Genomic DNA, 22,898 nt, shown 5'->3' on the forward strand with positions numbered 1-22,898 from the left:
GCCTGTGATCGCCAGGGAGGGTGAGTGATGAGAACAAGGTGGCTAACAGGGTGAGACCCAAGTCTGGAGCTTACACAGGTGTGGGGGGTCAGAGACCTTTGGGGGGTCTTAGGGAGCTTCCTCAGCCCTAAGGGCACTGTGAGCGACCACTTCACACTGACCTGGGCATATGCAGCTGCACAATCCCTCACTCGCTCTCTCCTACACAAATGTAGACATACAACCATCCTGACCACAGATCCAGAAAGCCCAGGACATAACAGGGCCACAGTGCCTGCCCTGATCCACGCACACACAGACCTAGCTCAGGAACAAGCCCATCCATGGTAAGGAACATGTGGCTCAGTGGCTGGAGCCTCTCACCTGAGCCCTTACTGCCTGAGGATCCCCCAGCCTCTGGCTTCATTTGCCACCCTTTGCCAGCCAGCCTGGGGGACAGAACAGGCCTGGATCTAATCCAAGGCCTGGACTCACCTTGACACCCTATGGACTCAAGGCCTTCCCTACCTCACCCTGGGCCCAGAGCCCCTACCTGTAAAGTGGAAGTGGGAATGGCCACCACCCAGGCAGAAACCCTCACCTAGGGCCTCATGGCCAGGCATCAGGGCAGTAAGGAGAGGGGCCGAGGTAAGCTACGGAGCCCTTGCCTGTCTTGGTATCCCACCATTGCCAGGAGAGGACTGCGTGGGCATCACACCCCTCACAGATGAACACAGTGAGGCAGAGAAGGGCCCCAAGGTGAGTTAGGGGCGAGGCTCCAGCTCTGCTGCTGCCCCTTCTCTTATCACCCCTGCAGCCTGGGATGCAAGGCTGGCCAGTGGCAGACCCCAGGGACTCTAGGCTAAGGTCTCCTTACCTGGGTCCCGTGGCCTGCTCCCCGCCTGCATGCCGCCTCATGGGGGTCCTCTGGCTGGCCCAGGGGCACGGTCGGCCCAGCAGAGCAGCTTGGTGTTATGGGGAAGGGAGGCCCAGCCCACCACGCCGACCGCCTGGGGCCTCATGCATATTTAATGATGTCTATTATTCCTGTTTTGTCTCTGGAAAGGAATGAGCAGCTGACAGGGGAGCCACGAACAGCCTGGAGAGCTGAGCATGGGCCTGCTTCACACTCCAGCGGGGCCCGAGGCCCCCAGGAACTCTACCCATCCTGGCAGCCTCACAGAACCTGCTGCATCCATCTCAAAAGGCACACCTCCTCCAAGAAACCTTCCCCACTGCTCAGAGGTCTTAAATCCAGGGTTTGCACTCACAAACTGTGCAGCCTACCCCAGTTTTCGAGGGACAGCAGAATACTGTGGGGGGCCTGGCACAGTCCCTGGCACACAGTAGGCACTCATCGAGCCCGTCAGCCCCTCTACTCTTGACTTCTGAGGCAACAGGAAATGACCCACCACCTTGTTCTCACAGCAGAGCCTCCCTGCCAGCCCAAATGGTCACAAGGGCCTCTCGGGATGCTGCCCACCTTGAGAGCCAGGCCCCTCCGGAGGGGCCAGTCTGGGCCTGACACCCTTGACCACCAACCCCCTGGGCAGAGCCTGCTTGTGCCTGGGTGAGGAACCCTGCATTCTCCTTGCCACCCAGGGCTTGCATCTGCCTTGGGGGCCCAGGCTCCACCCTCTCTGACCCCCAGGCCCACTGCTACCCCCAATGCCTGACCTGTGCCCAACTGACTCAACCTGGCTACTGTTCAGCAAGTTTACAAAGTGTTCTCAGTCTGAACAGGAACCGTTTTCAATCCTTTATTTCAGAAAGGAGAGCCAGAAGAACTGGGGACTTAGAAAATACAGATCCTAAACTCAGAAGTCCCTGACCCAGGCGTGCAGAGCCAGGGTCCTGAGGTTTTGTGCTGGGCAGGGGCTGCCCTGGGAGGGGGATATAGGGGGAGGCACTTGAAGACAGCCCTTAGGCTGTGAAGGGTGTCAGCTGGACCTCTGAAGCCACTAATCTCTGGTTCCCATCATGGAGAGCCCTGTGTGGGGGACCCAAGGGGGCTTCCTCCTGGAAGGGCCCCCACCCCAAGTGTCAGAGAAGCTGGCACGAACTGAGAGAGTGAGGTGCCGTGACAGCAGCTACAGCCCCCGGGGACCCAGGCAGGCCCAGCTACCAGCCTGGCACTGAGCATGCCATCTGCTTTAGGTCCCAGCTGGCAGGCAGGTGGGCAATTTGCTCCCAGTGCAGGGGGCTGGCGGCACAGATGCAGGCTCAGCACTACAAACTCAAAACCCCCATGCGAGGGCTCAGTCTTATGGGAAATGCCTCCAGCCGAGCCCCTCTGCCCCGACACCCTCTTCATCTGCCTACTGAAGAAACTTCTGTAAATAGCAGAGACTTGAGGGACCCCTTCCTGGGGTACATGTATTTGTATTTTTCTGTTTGGGTGTTTGTGTGTCCCAGTGGGACCAGCTCCCCAGGGAGAGGAGGCAGGTGGGCAGGAGGCCTGGTGGGCGCCGTTACTTCTTCACGATCTGGATGACGTCCTCGTGCTCCATGGTGTGGGTCAGCCCCACCCGCTGCGGACTGTACTTGGTGCTGGTGCCCTGGGTGAGGAATGGGGGCAGAAGGGTCACCTCAGCCTGGACTGGCCAAGGCCACGGAAGATATCCCCAGGTGTGTGTGTCCTGGGGGGGGTGAATGCCATGGCGTAAGGTGGGGGCCTCAAGCAGCAGGACGTCCGCAGTGGTCTGACCATCCCTGATCTCAAAGGTAGGGGAGGGCCAGGCACAGTGGCTAATGCCTGTAATCCCAGCACTTCTGGAGGCCAAGGTGGGAGGATCGCTTGAGCTCAGGAGTTCGAGACCAGCCTGGGCCAGATAGCAAAACCCCGTCTCCATGAAAAATTAGCCAGGCATGGTGGTGTGTGCCTGTAGTCCCAGCTACGTGTGATGCTGAGGTGGGAGGACTGCTTGAGCACAGATGTCAAGGCTGCAGTGGGCCATGATGGTGCCACTGCACTCCAGCCTGGGAGACAGAGCCAGACTCTGCCTCAAAAAAAAAAAAAAAAAAAAAAAAAGCAAACACCAGAAAAAAGAAAGCGGGGGGAAGGCCCATGTCTACCCTGGGTTGGTGTGTACATTCTATGGAGGACAGACACACAGGCGTGCCAATCCCCACAGGAAGGACAGGAACACCACACAGAGTGTGTGAACGCCTTGCTCCATGCCTAACCCAGGGGCTGTCCTGGGTCTAACCCCCTGCTCGCCTTCCACCCAGAAACTCACCCACACCAGGGCGTACTTGAACTGGCTGGCGAGTGACCGGTGGATGCGGTGGCACTGGAGGACAGGAGAGAGAGTTAGGTAGAGGTGAGGCTCCCCATAACCCCATCCCAAGCTTGGCCACACATTCAAAGCTCAGGACACAGGCTAAGAGGCAGCAGTTCCTGCGGCAGGTGCCCACACAGTCCGGGCCTTGTGTAGAGGACTGACATGTGCTCAATTCGCACACAGCCACCCAATCACAGCTGCAGGTGGCCCTGCCATTCCCACTCCTGGTCTGCCAGCTATGGTGCCTAGTTAGGAATGTTCCCACAGCCACCAGGGGAAGGTCAGGGGCCTGGCTGCTAGTGGCCCTCTGCCTGCCTTGCCTGAACAGATGCTCCTTCAGAATGGGACAGGTGACAGCTTGGAGTCTCCCTGGCTTGGTCACTGTCTCTCACTCCTCCTGGCCCCACCTGTGGCCTGAAGCTTCCCACACATCATATCACCCCCAACTCCCAGGGCAGCGTATACCCTTCAGTGTTCCTTGGTAGGGATGAAGGTCCCAGGGGTCCCAGAGGTCACATGAAACTGGAAGGAGACCCTGGAGGAGGCATCCAGCAATTGCCCCGAGAGTGTGGACCTCTGGTTGTCACGCTGACGGTGGCACATGGAGGGCGGTAGGGAGGGGACTCTGCAATTGTGCAATGTGACTCCTCCTCCCACATGCCCACAGGTCTTCCAGGCCCTGGTGGGAGACCCAACGCCTCAGCCCAGCGTCCCGAGGGCGAAGGCCAGCACCAGGCCTGCAGAAACACTTCCCTGACACAGATGGAAAGGTGGCTGATTCTGGTCTGCAAATGGGTTTTGTTTTACTCAGCTTGCCCAGCATTGCCACTTGTGAGTGACTGAAGGGATTCAGGAGGGTAATCGTGAGTCTCCTTGGCTCCTCCTGCTGTGACCTCAAGCCTAGGCCCTGAGGGAGATGGGACTTTGCCTGGCCTCATTTGTTTAATACCTCCAGGGTGGCACTCAGAGACCTGGGGCTGGGCTTGTGGAATGAATGAATGTGCAAGACCAGATTGCAGGCCCAACGACCACTGTCCTAAGGGGCTGCAGGGACAGCTGGGTCTACAGCGTCCCTTGCCTACAGGATACAGATCTGGAGAAGAAATGAGCTTGAAGAAAACAACACCAGGAAAGCATCAGCCCAGGAGGACGGCCATGTGACCCAAAGCCTGACCACCATCTGTGCCTGCAGGGTCATGTTCAGGTGACAGAATCCTGGACAGGGAAAGGCAGTCTCTTGCTCCCTAAGCCCAGAGCACCTCCCCTGGGGCCTGTGTATGCCTGCTCCCCTACCTGGGATGCTCCCCACCCCAACTCCTCACTACCAGACCTTCTAGTCCTATAAGCCAGCTCAGGTTGCCTCCTTGAAGCTGCTGTCCTGACCTCTGTGTTGAGCTGGCGCCACTCCCCACTCTCCTTGACGGGTGCCTGAATGGCATGGGAGCAGGGTTACTGGCATCTATGCAGTGCCAGGCAGCATGCTGAGTGTCCTACATGCTGGACCTCGTTCAATGTGTCCTCCTGACTACCTGCGGGGGGAGGGCAGGCAGCACACCCTGCTCATAGGAGAGGTCAGAGCCTCAGCACACAGCTAGGAAGGGGTGCTGCAGACGCAGCCCCAGGTTGTCCAACGCCAGAGGCTGCATTGACATCTGAGAGTGAGATCAGCAGAGCCCACCCCCAGCCCAGGGCACGTCAGGCAGAACAGAGTCCCAAGGGGCACGCGGAGCTCCCACCCCTTGTCACACCAGGTCTTGTCAACTCACCACATGCTCCACCGAGGCCCCTTTCCGGAGAATGATGGCATCTGTGAAGTCCGGCCTCTCTGCAGGGCGGGATGGGGAGAGCGTCAGCCACATATCAGGGCCCACACTGCCGCCTCGTGATTCTGCACGAGGGAAGAGCTGGCCACAGAGGCCCTTTCGGTCTCCTTGCCTTGGTCTAACCTCCCCCTGACATCCAGCATGCCCTCCGCATAGATCCCTGTGCCATCTTCTACGAATTTGACCTTAACACAGTGACTCAAAATAAATAAAAACTCTAGGATTCACAGTGCCTGCCACCCATCTGCCATGACAGCACCGAGAGAGACCAGGACCTGGACTGAACGGGCAGGGTGCGAAGAGATGCTGGAGTCTAGTGAGGGAAGCTGCAGCTCAATCCTTGCTGCCAAGATCAGGGTTGATGCAAACTGCTCCAAATTCAGCAGTTGGAACCCCAGGGCGTGTGTGTGTGTGTGTGTGTGTGTGTGTGTGTGTGTGTGCAACAAGAGGATGGGCAGGAGTCAGACATGGGGACGGCTCCTGTGGATTCAGGTCCCTAATGCTCCTGCAGTGGGGCCTGTCACTGTGAGGGGAGGTCAGGAGGGCACTGACTGCTACAGCCAGTGGGGACCCCAAGGTAGCCTTGCCCCACCAGGGCACCCTCAAAACCAGCAGTGTCCAGTGCTGAGAAGGGAAAAGAGCTGAGATGTGTCTAGACAAGCCAGGCCAGAGCCAGTGCCGGGGTCTCTGGGCACCACACACTGGCCTGGCAGCCTTCTAGGGAGGATGAAGCTCAGCTTGTTGCTCAGCTACGTGCAGTGCAACTCACGTCCTCTCTTCTTGGTGTAGATACAGGTCAGGGCCAAGTATTCCCAAAGCATCTCCAGCAGATAGTCCAGGTTCAGCTTCATGCCGCAGCTGCAAAGAGGCCAGTCAGGCAGGGGCCCCTGTGAGTTCAGAGGCTGGGGTCTCCACTTCTCACTATTGGAGGGGACAACTTCCAGTGGCCAGGCGGCCCGCTGGTACCCACAGGGAAACAAGCCCATTACTCTGATGGCAGCTTGATGTTTCTGCTGCCAGTGCCTCTGGGCACCAATCATGGTCACACTCAACCAGGGTCAGCATCTCTCCTAGGGGCTGGCAAGCCCGTGCTCTGTGGAGGGTCGCAGCATGTGTGATTGATGAAGGGCTGCCATGGGGAGATGGTCGGGGGCTGTGACGGGACCATGGGCAAACGCTAGGAACCCTGACACCCCAAGTTCACTCCTTGTTGAGAGGAGCGATGGACTTCCAGGAAGTCCAGCAGGGATTTCAGCAAGGAGAGGATACCCAAGGCTCTGGAGGCACCAGGCCTGGGTGGACTGTGACTTGAAGGTTTGCAGTGTGACCCTGAGCTGTGTCCTGACCGCTATAGAGCTGTTCTAAGCACAAGCAGGTAAAGGTGTAGAAGCTCTCACGCCCTGAGGCAGCCCCTCAAAGGCCTGGGACACAGCAAGGGGAGAGGAGCTGAGGCTGTGCTGTAGGACGGACACTATTCTCTGTGGTGGCTACAACCACCACAAAATGGTCCTTGTGCTCAGGCCGGGACCCTCATCCATCATTTGCACTGTCCAGCCTCTTGGTCCCTGAGCTCTCAGTACTGATGGCCAAGCTTCACTGTGAAGCTGCAGAGCACCCGCTCCCAGCCAGGAAACCAGCAAAGTGGAGCACCTGAATCAGTCTGCCCCAAAGAGGAGCCTGCCAAGCTGTGGTGGCAAGTGAACAATCAGCCAGAGTGCAGGCAGTACCCCAGGGACCCACCCTGCAAAGGAGGTGGGCCTGAGAACATTAGTTCCCTTTTCCCCTTTGAGCTGTGGTCAGACAGAAGCCACACCTTCCAGAGCACCAGGAGAGGTAAGCTCACACCCAGGGCTTCTTGCGGGGACCTTGGTTCACTACTAAGTTAAGAAGCCTCTTTTTTTTTTTTGAGATGGAGTCTTGCTCTGTCGCCCAGGCTGGAGTGCAGTGGCATGATCTCGGCTCACTGCAACCTCTGCCTCCCGGGTTCAAGTGATCCTCCTGCCTCAGCCTCCTGAGGAGCTGGGACTACAGGAGCATGCCACCACACCCGGCTAATTTTTGTATTTTTAGTAGAGACAGGGTTTCACCATGTTGGCCAGGATGGTCTAGATCTACTGACCTCGTGATCCACCCGCCACGGCCTCCCAAAGTGCTGGGATTACAGGCGTGAGCCACCGCGTCTGGCCTAAGTTAAGAAGCCTCTTTTTTTTTTTTTTTTTTTTTTTTTTTTTTTTTTTTTGAGACGGAGTCTCGCTCTGTCACCCAGGCTGGAGTGCAGTGGCCAGATCTCTGCTCACTGTAAGCTCCGCCTCCGGGTTTACGCCATTCTCCTGCCTCAGCCTCCCGAGTAGCTGGGACTACAGGCGCCGCCACCTCGCCCGGCTAGTTTTTTGTATTTTTAGTAGAGACGGGGTTTCACAGTGTTAGCCAGGATGGTCTCGATCTCCTGACCTCGTGATCCGCCCGTCTCGGCCTCCCAAAGTGCTGGGATTACAGGCTTGAGCCACCGCGCCCGGCCGTTAAGAAGCCTCTTAACCATTTAACCTTGGTTGATGAAATCCTTCTGTTTTCTTAACCAAAGTCCATAAGACATCACCCACCCTGCCCATGGCAATTCACAACTGGAACGGGCCAATGCCTCCAGCAGCTATGAAGGAGACCCTCCTGCAGTGTCTCCTTGGCCTCATGGACAAAGTGCTCTGCCCTGGGCAGGAAGTCCTGGGTTCCATGAGGGCTGTATGCTGCTGAAGGCTGTGCTGGCTTTTCCTCCTCCACAGCCAAAGTGGCTGGCAGGCCTGACGACTGGGGTCAGAACCTAGAGCAAGGACAGCAGAGTGGCAGGATGCCAGCAGCCTCACCTGATGACCACACTGTTGGGTTTTCGGGCCAGGCGGTCCACCTCTTCCATGGAGATCTGGTCGATTTTGTTATAAACCTGAGATTGAGAAGGTGGAGGCCAGTGCTGAGGACAGGAGCAAGGCATCCAGGAAAGGGCCCTCCATCGCCCTGTGCTGGCTGCAGCCCTTCCTTGGAGAGCTGAGTCTACGCCCTCCCTTCCCTTGCTGCCTCAGGGTAGGGAAGCTGGGCTGGAACCCTGGTTTCAAGCTCTCCATGTCTGCAAGATTCAAGCAGCCACTGAGGTGAGGTGAGGGGAGGGGAGAGCCTCAAACTCTTTCTGCTTCTCTCACAAGGTTCCGGGCGCTGAGGAAATGCATGTGGTGGAAAGGCCGAGTGGCCAGGCCAGGGCTCCCCTCCTGCACTTACATACAGGCAGGGCATGTACACCCGGTTGCCCACGATCACATCGATGAACTCGTCTGGGGAGCAGTCTTCTCGGAAGAGCACTTCTGCGTTGAAGATCTCTGAGGGGCTCCGATTAAGGACAACCTGTGTACCAGCTGCCCCGTCCCTCCTCAGCGGAGGGCCCCAAAGAGCCGGGCAGGAAATATGCTGGCCGCATGGGATCTTGGTGGTTATCTGCTTGTGAGGTTTTACAAGATTGTAATGCTTTGGAAGCCTTCTTTTCTCTTCCCCAGAGGGACTACAATATATAAAAGTTTCAATCAACACAGGGTTTTAATCTTGACAGCTAGGCAGGGAGAAAAATGTACCTGCTAGAATCCCCAGAGCCCCTCAGGGGAAGCCTGGGTTTTAGCACCAGGAGCATCTGAAAGCTGGTCGAACCCAGCTTCTCCTGTGCAGGACTCCAGTGGGGGCCATCCTGACTCTGCTCACCCACCTCTGGCAATGAGGGGCTCACAGCTCACTCTAAGAGTTCTCCATATGCCAGGCATAACTCTGCCTGAGGCCCTACCCTATCCCCAGGGCCCCAGAACCCAACCAGCCCCCAACCTTGCTTTAGAGGCACCATCCACTCCCCAGCTCTCCCTGGGGCTTCTCCAGGCTAGGAACCCCCCATCATCAGAGGCTGTTTCCCATGACATCTTTTTCTTCCAGATGTCATCTGGCTACCACAGTGCCCAGTACTCGGTGAGGAGCCAGGAAGCCATTGTCAAGTGCATGGCTGCAGCCCTGGCAATCTGGAGCTTGCCCCGAGGCTGGTCGAATGGACAGCAGGGGCAGTGGGGGTGACCTGCTGCCACCCTGAGCCACAAGGCCTCCTGTCTTGGTCAGCACCCCCGCTGCCCTCCCTCATGTGTCTTTCAGGGAAGGATACTGTATTCGTGCAGGATGAGCTGCACCAGCTTTTCCGAGCACTGGGTCAGCGTGACTGTCGAGTTAAAGGAGATGCCACCGCCCTTCTTGGGCTGAAAGAGGAGAGAGGGACGGGGAGAACTGCTAACCGAGGGGCCACAGCAATGGTCCCACAGCCTCAGTCACCGGCCAATGCAGTCTCAAAACTGCCACACCCCTGGCCTGTAGGCCCGAGAGGTGCCTCACCTTGAAGTAGATGTTAGGCTTGTGCTTGTTGAGGCGGATGCCCACAGACTCCAGCTCCTTCTCCAGCAGAGACCTAGGCAGAGCACCCCATAAGCCCTTCACAGGCTGTCCACAGAGGCAGGCTGCACAGCTTCCCTGTTATGCAGGACATCACTGCCCACCCCGACAGAGACTGACTCTCTCCTCACCCCCTTCCCCAGCAACCTGGAGAACACTCCTTCCCAATGCCCGAGAGCTGCAGGGAGCTTCTAAACTCTGCCATAGTCCCAGAGGGAACTGGTCTGGTTTACAGTCGGCATGCACAGGCAAGTGGTGGAGCCCCCACGAGGTGACCACATGAGGGTACTCCTTCTGGTCCCAAGGAAGCAGGCCTGGTGTGCCCTTCTGCCAGGACGTGGGATGAACAATGCTTCTGTGCTTGGGGCTGGGCTTCTAGCAGGTTCTGGGCAGTGATGGGGCACCTGTGCCTCTGGACAGGAAGCAGAGCCAGGCCAAGCCCCTTGGCCCCCAGCCCCAAGATGCCTCTGTGCTGGCTGGACACAAGCCTTGAGGAGAAGATGCCACAGGCTGGGTGGTGTTGGGTTTAGTCTGTGAAAAGTCCTACCACTACTCTCACATTCGAGAGGGCCAAGCACCCACAGGCCGCCCAGTACGAGCTCAGGGACACATCGGCCCTCCCCAGACATGTGAGCCTGCCCCATGCCCCACCCTGCGGACCTCTGCACCTCTCCCTTGGTGGCATCCAGCATCATGATGACGACGTCAGCTGTGCGTGCCACAGCGATCACCTGCCGGCCACGGCCTTTTCCTGGATGGGTGGGAGGGATGGAGTTACATACACGAATCCATGTGACCACTACCCAGCCCACGGCGCCCTGGACTCCTGTCCTTTACAGACCTACCAGAGGCTCTGCCACATATCAGCACAAGCTGATTGATTTTACTGGCATTTTTCTTTAATCCACGTGTTTTACTCACAGAGACTTATTTCAGAAGAAAATCCGACACCCACCATCATAAAAGGAGTAACAGGATAATGACGGCTGTCCTATGCCCACCCCTACCATGTGGCAGGCCCCAGGCTAAATGCCTGAAAACTATGCTGCAAATTAAGTATGATCATGCCCATATTACAGCTGAGGAAACTGAAGCTTGGCTTAGAGATACCCAATCACTTGCCCAAGATCACAAAGCTAGTTTGGTGCCAAGGATCTGAACTGGAACCTGTCTTTTCTGGAAAGCGGGATAATAGACCAGGGATCCAGAGTGACCTCCATGACAGCCACACCCAGTTTCAACAATCAGTAACAGAGCTCCATCCTGCCTCCCACACACCTGCCCTGCCTCCCACCTTGGGCTGCGCCTTCAATGATTCCAGGAAGGTCCAGGAGCTGGATGTTGGCGCCTTTGTACTAGGATGCAGAAGAGAAGAAAGGTAAGGCAAGGCTGGGCCTCCACTGGGAAGGTCCTGCCTGGATCTGGGACATCTGGAATGGCCCCAGGGCTCAGGGGCTGAGGGAAACCCAGGTGCAAACCTGTGGCCAAGCCCAAGCCTCGTCACCATCCCAGCCCAGTGCACACCACAGCCTATGAGCTGAGTAGCCTCCTAGGGAGGGCTCAGGATCTCCCAGTCCCACGATACTCATCGCTGATGGTACCAGGACTTCACAAATAAATTGCGTCACCGTGGGAACTTAAGGCCACAGCACCCAGCTGCCCAAAGCAAACACAGCCCAAGGTAGTGAAGCTTCATGGGGAGGAAGAAGGATCCAGCCAAGCAGCAATTAGTGACCAGACCTGCAGTGGTGTTGGGGAGGAGAGCACAGGGGGCGCCAGGCAGAGTAGCCACATGCTGGCCTCACCTCCTGGTTCCAGGCCCCACCAGGCATCTCTGGGGTTCAGCAGCTAGGATCCCCAGAATTGTCAGTGCTGGAGGGCAAAGCAACTCAGTCCAGAGCCTGTCCTGACATGGGGATATCCACCCTGACTCACACACGGCGGGCACAGGCACAAGTCCAAACACAAGCACACGTCCCTTCTCCTTCTGGGCCCAGCACACCCACTTACTTCAATGACCCCAGGAATACACGTCAGAGTGGTGAACTCATAGGACGCTGCCTCGCTGGCCGTGGAGGTCATCAGACTCAAGAATGTGGACTAGGAGAAAAGGAGGTCATTGCACTGAGGAGCCTTGTGTCTGGCCTTCTGGGAGAGGCCCCAGGGGCTGGGGGCCTGCAGGTGCAGGCAGCAGGAGGAGCCCCTCTCAATCTTGGCTCGGTGACCTAGATGGCTGTGAAGAGACCTCCCAGCTGGAGGGCTCACCTCTGGCCCTGTCCTGGATGGGTCGGACACCAGAGGGTCTATCTGTTCCTTGGCGGCCTCAGGACTGTCTTGGGTAGAGGCAGGGATCTGGATTCTGAGGGGGTTCCCCACATACATCAGGAGCCTCCCCTAGCCCCACACAATTCTCCAGGCCCTCCTGGCCCCAGAGAACTTTAAGCAGGTAGCAGTCCCATGGCACTCGTGGAACCAGTACCCAGACGTGCTGTGCACCTAGGGAGGGTGTGAGGAGCTGTACATGGAGATGCCAACCTCCTGGGCTGAAGCAGAGACAGCTGACAGGAAAGGTGCCGCAGGGAGGGAGTGGGGAACTGGGAAGATGTGGATGTTACCACTCAGGCCACCGTTCACTGTGGCTGGGAGTTGGAGAAACCTGCCTTTGAATCCTGCCTCTGCCGGGGTATCCTGGGATTGGGCAGGAAACTCCATACTCTCAGCTCAGGGCCTTTACATGTAGAATGGGCACGAACCCAGTCCCTCCCTCATAGGACTGCACAGGGATTAAAAAGGTAAGGACCAGGATATGCCTCGCTCCAAACACTGTAACATCTCAGTGATAGATGCTGTGGCTGAGAAGACCAGCCAAGCAGTGGGCAGACCCAGGGAGGGAAGAAACCCAGCCCCAGGCCTCCTGCTCCATCCTAATCAGCAGGGCCCCAGGAACAAGAAGCCTGAGACTCTGAGTTGCAGGGCCAGCTATCCAGACCCTGTCTTCTGGCTGACTGGCAGGAAGACAGGGGCACACCTCCCCAAGGCACCCTTAGACTTCTCAAGCCCAGAATGTGGCATGCGATGGAAATACATCGAGTCCTCAAATCCAGAAATCCTCAGCCTTGGGGACCTCCTGGAAACTCAAGAAATGATGAAAACCTGGTGGAGTGGACAGGTATGGATAGACAGGGTGGCCCCAACAGGCAGGCAATGGCTGTTGAGACACCCAGCAACCAACCTTGGGGCGACTCCCTGATTCTGTCTGGCCCCTGTGAGTAAGAACTGGGCCCTCCCATGGTGGGAGAGCCTATACTCCCAATAAGGCAGGTGGGATCTGCCACGGGCCCAGACTTCAAGGGTAACTACAGCGGCTTCTCTATCAATCTCTGTCTCTCTGATACATATACCAATCATATAGGCAGACAGTACAACAAACAAAACTAAACACTGCCCAGCCTGCATGCAGCAAGCATTCAAGGAAAGGCAGCTGCTACCACCTTCCCCTATGCCTGGCCCAGAGCAATGGAAACTGGGCGTGGGCTCAAATTGTTCATCTGAACTGAGTTTGAAGCTGCTCCCCAGCACTTGTCCAAGAGCTCTGGTTGTTGCTCACTTGGCCTATATTCTAGCAACCTCCCCACTGTCCCACTTCCACCTTGCCCTGCTGTAGCTGCTATCTACACAACAGCCAGAGTGATTCTGTAAAAAAAGTAAGTCAGCGCCCAGATGGTGGTTTCTAATGCTATTCTCCAATCAAAGGAACCAGGGCTCCTTGGAGAAATGGCAGATTCTAGGCCAGGGCAGGGAATATACAAAATGAGCTTGAGGCATCTTGCAGTGTCAGAAAGTGAGCAAGTGCTGGAAAAACACAATGGCGGAAGTACATCAAAGAAGCCAACTAAAATAGCTCCAAAGTTAAAACCATTTGAGCAGCAAAATAACATGGTATGGGTGTAGACCCCAAAGCACAAAGTAAACCCCACAAGTCCATAGGGATATCAATAAATGATTGAATAAAACAAATGAATGGGAAAAGAGAGACACATCTCCCATGCAGAAGAATTCCAAACAGTTTCTGTAGATGCTCCCCTCAAGCAGGCGATGGAATTGGGCTGCACACAGTCACCTCCCTCCCCAAAGCAGTGTGGCAAGGGGAGAAGAGAGTGTCTCATGGTGGAGAAACCTGACACACCTCAGCCAGGTGGTCAAGATCAAAATCAGCAGGGGTAAGTTATGTTGACAGTATGTGCCCTTCATGTGATGTGATAAAAATGGCACTTTACCTCTGTGGTCTTCCTTGCTAAACTATAACCCCAGATTAACCACAAAAAAAAAACACTGGACACACCCCAACTGAAGGACTTTCTATAAAATATGGGAAGGTACTCCTTGAAACTGTCAAGGTTATCAAATCAAGGCAAGTATAAGGAACTGTCTAGAAGAGCCTAAGGAGACATAACAACTGAACTGTGATGTGGGATCTCAGGACAGAAAAAGGACAGTGGGGAGGAGCTAAGGAAATCTGCATAAAGCATGGACTTGAGGCAAGAACAGATCAACATTCATTGGTATAAAAGGTTAACTGCCAGGGAAAATGGGTGTGGGGTATACGGGAACTCTGTACTACCTTTGCAACTTTTCTGTAAATCCAAGACTATTCTAAAATAAAAAGTTTATTTTAGGCCGGGTGCAGTGGCTCACACCTATAATCCCAGCACTTTGGGAGGCTAAAGCGGGTGGATGACCTGATGTCAGGAGTTCAAAACCTGCCTTGCCAACATGGTGAAACCCCATCTCTACTAAAAAAGGATACAAAAAATTAGCTAGGCGGGTTGTCGCATGCCTGTAATCCCAGCTACTTGGGAGGCCGAGGCAGAATTGCTTGAACCTGAGAGGCGGAGGTTGCAGTGAGCTGAGATCACGCCATTGCACTCTAGCCTGGGCAACAAGAGTGAAACTACACCTCAAAAAAAAAAAAAAAAAAAAAAGCCGATCAGACGTATCTCTTTTCTGCTCAAAACTCTGCAATGATGTTTATCTTATGCCTCACATAAAAAGTAAATCACGCCAGGAGCGGTGGCTCACACTTGTAATCCCAGCACATTGGGAGGCTGAAGTGGGCAGATCACCTGAGGTCAGAAGTTTGAGACCAGCCTGGACAACGTGGTGAAACCTAATCTCTACTAAAAATGCAAAAATCAGGGGGTCATGGTGGTGGGCACCTGTAATCCCAGCTACTCGGGAGGCTGACTGATAACTGCTTGAACTCAGGAGATAGAGGTTGCAATGAGCTGAGATTGTGCCACTGCACTCCAGCCTGGGTGACAGAGCGAGACTCCATCTTAAAAAAAAAAAAATTAACCAATAGAGATTGTACACTAAACAGAGTAACTTTCAGAAGAAACCCTTTTTTTTCTTTTTTTAAGATGGAGTTTTGCTCTTGTTGCCCAGGCTGGAGAGCAACGGCACAATCTAGGCTCACCACAACATCTGCCTCCCGGGTTCAAGCGATTCTCCTGCCTCAGCCTCTCGAGTAGCTGGGATTACAGGCATGCGCCACCACGCCTGGCTAATTTTGTATTTTTAGTAGACACAGGGTTTCTCCATGTTGGTCAGGTTAGTCTCGAACTCCTGACCTCAGGTGATCCACCCTCCCTCGGCCTCCCAAAGTGCTGGGATTACAGGCATGAGCCACCGCACCCAACCGAAGAAACCTAAAAAATTTTTCAGTCCAAGCCAGGGTCCTTCCGGCCACCCATAAGCCCCTATCCTCTCTGTCTTCTCCCCTCCTGGTGCTCCTCAGGGAGCCACCTGGGCCTCCCTGGACACTAAGCAAGTGCCTGCCTAAGGGCCTCTGTGCTGACTGTTCCCTCTGTCTGGAATGTTCTCACCCAGGACTCTGCAAGCTCCCTCACTTCCTTCAGGCCCATGCCCAAATACTCACTCGCCAGAGAAACCTGCCGGGACCTGTCGTAACTAGCAGACCTTCGCCCTGTCACTCACCAGTCCAGGCTCCTCACCACTTGATACACCTCATCTTCACTTATTTACTGTCCTTTCTCTTCAAGAATGGTAGCTCTATGTGGGCAGGGACAGAGCTCTGTCTCATTCATGCTATGTCCCCAGTCCCTGGCATAGTGCCCAGCACATGACACCACTCAAGATACACACTCGAGAAGTATTTGTTCGTGATGCCTGAGTTGGAAGACCAAGTAGGGCTACATCTGCTGGCAAGAGGAAAGAGTGTCCTCCACATTAGGATGATAAAGGGCTGGGATCTGACCCTGGGGGAGGCCAGGTCTTCTGTGTCCCCAGAGCTAAGCAGAAAGGCAGCGAGAAGAGCCTGGATGGTCACCTGTTTGAAAGATGACTTCCTGCTTTCCTCCCCGAGGCCCACACTGACCATCACTGACCTTACCCACAGAGGGAAATCCAATCAGCGCCACACGGGCATCGCCCGACTTCATGACATCGAAGCCCTCTCCTTTGGATGAGGCTGATTTGGATGGTTCCAGGAGCTGGGCCCGATACTTGGCGAGCTTAGCTTTCAGCAGGCCCAGATGATACTCAGTGGCTAAAGGATGGAAAACAAGACAGAAAATGAGTGGCCAGGGTGTCCAAGCCCAGGGGTCAGGCAGGGCCCACACGTCGCCAAGTACTGGCTGGGAAGCAACTGCTCTCAAGGAGATCAGGAGAGAAAAAAAAAAAAAAACACCCTTCTGCTTAAAAGGCTCCCTTGGCTTCTCAATTCATTTATGATAAAATCCAGTCTCTTAGGCCGGGAGCAGTGGCTGACACTTGTAATCCCAGCACTTTGAGAGGCCGAGGCGGGTGGATCACCTGAGGTCGGGCGTTTGAGGCCAGCCTGACCAACGTGGAGAAACCCTGTCTCCACCAAAAACACAAAATTAGCTGGGCATGGTGGTTCATGCCTGTAATCCCAGCTATTTGGGAGGCTGAGGCAGGAGAATTGCTTGAACTCAGGAGGCAGAGGTTGCAGTGAGCCTAGATCATGTCATTGCACTCTAGCCTTGGCAACAAGAGTGAAACTCCGTCTCAAAAATAATAAAAATTAAAAAATCCCATCTCTTTGTTGAGACCTCATCACCCTACTGAGAGCCAATGGTTCTCAACAGAGGGGGCACTGCTCCCTGGGGGGCATTCTGGAAATTCTGGGAGATATTTTCTGTTCACTTTGATGGTGAAGTCCTCATTGGCATCTACTGGGCAGGGGGCAGGGAAACCAGCTGCCCTATTAGGTGAGTCAGTCCTGCATAGCCAAGGAGAATTGTCCCAAGTCCATGACTTGTGACATCCTAAAGGCATCCACAAAGGGAAAACCTGGGTTAGGATCACTGGGCCTAGAACCTAGCTCTGTTTATATATAAACACAGGACATTTTGTACAGTGTTAATATACATTGAAATGTCCAGGAACGCAACTATCGTATATGAAGGGAATGCTACGTCATGCTTTGTCTGAAATTTTACCTAGAGCTGCTCACCATTCTGGGATCCCACGCTGCCATGGCAGCACCTCTTGGGGCGTAACTCAGTGGCCAACACAACACACCTGCATTGTGGCTGTCCCACCCCCAGTGATTCTACCTAAAGGCAGGAGCATTCCACTGCTTCAGGGTAACTTCGTTAGATCCTGGCAGCACTCCAGCATTTGCATATTTAAATAAATACCATTTTCATTATAAATTACTTTCCTTTTTCTTCTTCTCCTTTATATTATTAGGGTATTACATTGGTTTTTTTCAAATTCTGTGGGTACAGAAATTCTATTACTGATGAGGAATTTCATTTCAGGACTGTAAATGGTGTTATAAACTCTTTGCTCTAAAACGAGGCCGTAGTTGAGACTGAGAACCAGGACCCTATGTGACCTGGCTCCTGGCTACTTCAACGCACTCTGCTACATTCCAGACACAGTGGCTTTCTCCTCTCTCTTTTTTTAAAGAGATGGGAGTTTCATTCTGTCACTCAGACTAGAGTTCAGTGGCACGATTATAGCTCACTACAGCCTTGAACTCCTGTCTCAGCCTCCTGAATAACTCGGACTACAGGTATGTACCACCAGGACCGGCTAATTTAAAAAATTGCTTTTGTAGAGATGAGGTGTTGCTATGTTGCCCAGGTCTTGAACTCCTGGCCATAAGCAATCCTCCTCCCTCAGCCTCTCAAAGTGCTGGGATTACAGGTTGGGCCACTAGGCCTAGCCTTTCTTTTTTTTCTTTTCTAGAACACGCTGACCTCATGCCTTCCTTGGGACCTTCACACTGGCGATTCTCTCCATTTCAAAGAGATCTTTCTGGAGCTGGCACATTCCCATCATTTGAGGTGCAGCTCAAATGTCACCTCTTCAAAGAGGCCTCCCCTGCCCAGTCTCAGAGTGTCCTACAGAGGTTGACAGCTTGTGTCGGAACTCCACCCTGCAATTACTGGGGCCGTTTTACTTTGGAAAAGTTAAGTCTTCTTGTGCATCAGTTTCTTAAACTGCAAATAGGTTTATTAACAGTAGTAACTTCTTAGGCAGATTTCTTTTTTTTTTTTTTTCTTTTCGAGATGGAGTCTCGCTATATCGCCCAGGCTGGAATGCTGTGGTGCAATCTCAGCTCACCACAACCTCCACCACCAGGGTTCAGACAATTCTCCTACCTTAGCCTCCTGAGTAGCTGGGACTACAGGCACACACCATGATGCCCAGCTAATTTTTTGTATTTTCAGTGGAAAAGGGATTTCTCCTATTATATATATATATATATATATAAAATATAATTTCTCCATGCTGGTCTCAAACTCCTGATGCCAGGTGACCCACCCGCCTCAGCCTCCTAAAATGCTGGGATTACAGGTGTGAGCCACCGACAGTCTTACTGTTGTCAGGCTGGAGTGCACAGGTGTGATCTTGGCTCACTACAACCTCCACCTCCTGGGTTCAAGAGATTCTTCTGCGTCCTCCTCCCGAGTAGCTGGGACTACAGGCTGGTGCCACCACGCCTGGCTAATTTTGTAGTTTTAGTAGAGACAGGATTTCACCATGTCGCCCAGGTTGGTCTCAAACTCCTGACCTCAAGTGATCCATCCACTTCGGCCTCCCAAAATGCTGGGATTACAGGCGTGAGCCACTGTGCCTGACCATACTTCAGCAGATTTTTGATGGTGGAATAATGGAGAAGTTTTACAGAAAGCACTGAGAACATCGCTTAGCACACAGTGAGCACCTAATAAAAGTTGGCTATAATCTACAGTAAATTCCGTCCTTCCCCAGACCCCTTCCTGCCTCGTGAGCCAGTTTACTGTCTTCTGAAGTCTGAAAACTATCTTATTTCTTTACTTCCCTGACTCTGATAGGTCAGGAAATGGGACTGGATCCCCAGCTTCCAGCACAGGGCCCAGGCACACAGGAAATATTTTGCCAAGTGAATGTGTGAATTGATAGCAATGAGAAAGGGTCAAGAATGGGTTCTGCAGCTGGGCATGGTGGCTCACACCTGTAATCCCCAACACTCTGGGAAGCCGAGGAGGGAGGACTGCTTGAGGCTGGGAGTTCAAGACCACCTTGGACAACACAGTGAGACTGTGCCTCTACAAAAAATGTAAAAATTGGCCGGGTGCGGTGGCTCACACCTGTAATCCCAGCACTTTGGGAAGCCGAAGTGGGCGGATCACCTGAGGTCGGGAGTCCGACACCAGTCTGACCAACGTGGAGAAACCCCGTCTCTACTAAAAATACAAAATTAGCTGGGCATGGTGGCGCACACCTGGGAGGCTGAGGCAGGAGAATCGCTTGAACCGGGGAGGCGGAGGTTGTGGTGAGCCAAGATCGCACCACTGCACTCCAGCCTGGGCAATAAGAGTGAAACTCCGTCTCAAAAAACAAAAAAAAGAGAAAAGAACAAAAATATATATATATGTAAAAATTAGCCCGGTGTGGTGGTGCACACCTGTAGTCCCAGCTACTCCAGAGGTGGAGGTGGGAAGATTGCTTGAATGCAGGAGTTTGAAGTTACAGTGAGCTATGATCACACCACTGCACTCCAGCCTGCACAACAGAGCAAGACTGTCTCAAAAAAAAAAAAAGGATTCAGTGTCAGTCAGGTTCACATGGCCCTTCCTGTCATCCCAGCTCCTAAAATTCTGAGCATATCTGAAGGGAAGGACTAGGTCTTAATCACCTTTACATCTCCTTTGTCTACCACAGCCAAAGTGGCAGCATCTCTAGCCTCCCTGTGACTTTCCTTGGGCCTTACAGGTAATATTCCACACAGCAGCCAGAGGGAACTTTCAAGACAGAAGTCAGAATAGGCCCTCCCCTGCTTAGCACCCTGCACCAGCTCCCACTGCCTTAGAACACAACCAAGTCTTTCCCATGACCTATGGCTCTGCATGATTGACCCCCTCCTGTCCCATCACTGCACCCCACCCTAGTCCTGTTGATCTGTAAACAGCCACATTTGTTCCTGCCTCAGGGCCTTTGTACTAGCTGTTCTTTCTGCCAGGAACACTCTTCTCCCAGATGTTTGCATGACCAGTTCCTTCTTCTCATTCAGGTCTTAGTTGAAATGCCCCATCCTCATGGTGGTCTTCTCTATCATTTCACCTAAGCAGGCCCAATCCCCAGCCCCTCCCCGCCCCTAATACTCTGCTGTATCACCCTGGTTTGTCTTCATAGCACATACTGCTGGCTGACATTATTTTATTTATTTTATTTCTGGTTTTCAGACTGTCAACTAGAAGGTCAGATCCGAGGGCTGGGATATGCCTGCTGTGTTCACTGCTTTAACCACAGTGTCTAGCACATAGTAAAGGCTCAGGAAAGATCGGCTGGGCATGGTGGCTCACGCCCAGCACTTTGGGAGGCTGAGGAGGGTGGATCACCTGAGGTTAGGAATTCAAGACCAGCCTGGGCGACATGGCGAAACCTCCTCTCTACTAAAAAAATACAAAAATTAGCTGGGTGTAGTGGTGCGTGCCTCCAGCTACTTGGAGGCGGAGGCAGGAGAATCGCTTGAACCTGGGAGGCAGAGGTTGCGGTGAGCCCAGATGGCGCCACTGCACTCCAGCCTGGGTGACTGAACAAGACTGTCACAAACAAACAAACAAAAAAGATTGACAGAAGGAATGAGTCATAGAGGGCCCTCAACTCCTCAGCCTTCAAACCTAAATGGAACCAAGGGAAGGCAGACACTGGGACCAGCTATCTAGTGTTGCTTGCTTCCTTCTCCCACAAGCCTGAATGGCTAGCCACTAGCCTGGCCAATTGCTTCTCCCATTACTCTTCCATACCTGCCTTGTGATCTAGATTGCTGTCACTGTCCCATGAACACATCATGCTCACTCCCATGTCTTTGTCTCAGTAGTGGCCCCCACCTGGGAAACCCTCCCAACAACCAGCTCAAGTCCCACTTCCTCCTAGTGTCATTGTTCTCTCCTAATCTCTATTCTGTGAGCTCCTCCAGCCCTTACATTCTAAAGTCCAGATTTGAGGCTTCATTATGTATTATCTATGTTGGGGTGTTTACTTTAAATACTGAGTGCTCACCATGTGCCCAGTGCTTTGTAAAGGCCATCTAATTTAACTCAGCTGTGTGCTAAGATGGCACAGGAGAGTATCACCCCATTTACAGATGAGGACACTGAGGCTCCAAGAAGTGAAGTGACTTTCCAATGTTTTACAAAAGGTACGTGGTGGACCTGGGGTTCAAACCCAGGCCTTCCAGACTCCAGAGTCCTGATTCCCTTGCTCCAGTGGGCTCTCAGCTGCTGGGTGAGGCTGTTCCTGAGAGGTCTCCTCTTGTACTTCCCAAAACAACAGGGGAGACCACAAAGCCCAGCCATCAGGAGACTGGGGTTTGAACCCTAGCTCTGCCTCTCTCTGGGTTAGATGAGTCAGATGCTTGCTCTGTGAGCTGGGATTACTCTACTTTGACACACGGTCTAGGACTGATCAGATCTCTTGGGGGCAGTTTGCAGTCAGACCTGGGTGTGAGACCCGCTCCCGCCTGGCCCTGCCTTGGGCGCGCAGGCCGGCCTGGGCACTTGTCTGGCAACTTCTCCGCGGCCTCGGATCTTGTCCCAGCATTACTGCTGGAGTTGTTCCCCCATTTTACAGACAGGAAAACTGAGGCGGGCAGAAAGGAGGTCCCGCCCGTCCGGCCCTCACCCTTGTTCTTCTGCGTCCGAGCGATCTCCTTCTCGATCTCCGAGATCTTCTCTAAGATCCCCATAGCGGCAGCAGAGCTGGGCGCACAGACGGCGGCTGCGGCGGCACCGGGAATTCCGGTCTGACGGCGGCGACAGAGGAGCGTGCGCCCGGAAGTCAAGGAGAACAGCGTTCTCGTGGGCGCCTGGTGCTCCGGGATTCAGAGTCCGGTCGAGCCAAGTTGCCAGACACTATCGGTTCCGCCCGCTGGACCGACCAGGTTGTGGACCGCTGGGAAGGGCCGGGGCGGGGCCGGGCTATGCTGTACTGGCCCACGGCTAGGCTGGCCGGAGCAAGCAAGGAAAAGAGGGAATCTGCTCGTGATGAACCCTGAACTGCGAGTCCCTGCGCTCAGCTGACTGGCAGTATAAGGAAAAGGGTCTGAGTCAAAAGCCTAGTGGCTCTCATTTTATACTGTAAGTGGAGGTGTCCAATCTTTTGGCTTCCCTGGGCCACACTGGAAGAATTGTCTTGGGCCACACATAAAATACACTAACACTAACGATAGCTGATGAGCTTTTAAAAAAATCGCCAAAATAACTCAATGTTTTGGCCGGGGGCGGTGTCTCACTTCTGTAATCCCAGCACTTTGGGAGGCCAAGGCGGGCGGATCACCTGAGATTGGGAATTCGAGACCAGCCTGACCAACATGGAGAAATCCTGTGTCTACTAAACATACAAAATTAACCGGGCGTGGTGGCGCATGCCTCTAATCCCAGCTACTCGGGAGGCTGAGGCAGGAGAATTGCTTGAACCCGGGAGTGGGAGGTTGCGTTCAGTGGAGATGGTGCCATTGCACTCCAGCCTGGGCAACAAGAGGGAAACTCCATCTCAAAAAAAAAAAAAAAGCTCAATTTTTTTCTGTTTTGTTTTTTTGAGACGGAGTCTCACTTTGTCGCCCAGGCTGTAGTGCAGTGGCACGATCTTGGCTCACTGTAACCTCCGACTCCCGGGTTCAAGTGATTCTCCTGCCTCAGCCTCCCGAGTAGCTGGGATTATAGGCGCTCGCCACCACGCTCGGCTAATTTTTGTATTTTTAGTAGAGAGGGGTTTTCACCACGCTGGCCAGGCTGGTCATGAACTCCTGACCTCAAGTGATCCGCCTGCCTCAGCCTCACAAAGTGCTGGGATTACAGGGGTGAGCCGCTGT

At 53.9% G+C, this 22,898-nt stretch overlaps 1 protein-coding gene across 3 annotated transcripts; it reads right to left on the reverse strand.

The window, feature by feature from the left end:
- Nucleotides 1-1,724: 1,724 nt before the first annotated feature.
- On the reverse strand, nt 1,725-21,930 carry DRG2 (developmentally regulated GTP binding protein 2). 3 transcript variants are annotated; one of them, XM_033196476.1, is made up of 13 exons: nt 21,710-21,930; nt 15,957-16,112; nt 11,555-11,644; nt 10,839-10,899; nt 10,205-10,295; nt 9,488-9,560; nt 9,264-9,354; nt 8,351-8,448; nt 7,945-8,021; nt 5,856-5,944; nt 5,030-5,088; nt 3,219-3,272; nt 1,725-2,537 (listed from the first exon to the last, which is right to left on the reverse strand). In XM_033196476.1, exons 3-13 carry the CDS (start codon nt 11,624-11,626, stop codon nt 2,451-2,453), a joined length of 852 nt encoding a protein of 283 aa, XP_033052367.1. In that variant the 5' UTR covers nt 11,627-11,644; nt 15,957-16,112; nt 21,710-21,930; the 3' UTR covers nt 1,725-2,450. The 3 variants fall into 3 exon arrangements, with proteins under 3 accessions (XP_033052367.1, XP_033052349.1, XP_033052358.1); XM_033196458.1 differs by having other exon boundaries at nt 15,952-16,112; nt 21,710-21,906; XM_033196467.1 differs by lacking the exon at nt 11,555-11,644 and having other exon boundaries at nt 15,952-16,112; nt 21,710-21,906.
- Nucleotides 21,931-22,898: the final 968 nt, after the last annotated feature.

The sequence above is a fragment of the Trachypithecus francoisi genome, unplaced genomic scaffold (genome assembly GCF_009764315.1).
Source record: "Trachypithecus francoisi isolate TF-2019V2 unplaced genomic scaffold, Tfra_2.0 Contig01665, whole genome shotgun sequence".
In the NCBI taxonomy this organism is placed as follows: domain Eukaryota; kingdom Metazoa; phylum Chordata; class Mammalia; order Primates; family Cercopithecidae; genus Trachypithecus; species Trachypithecus francoisi.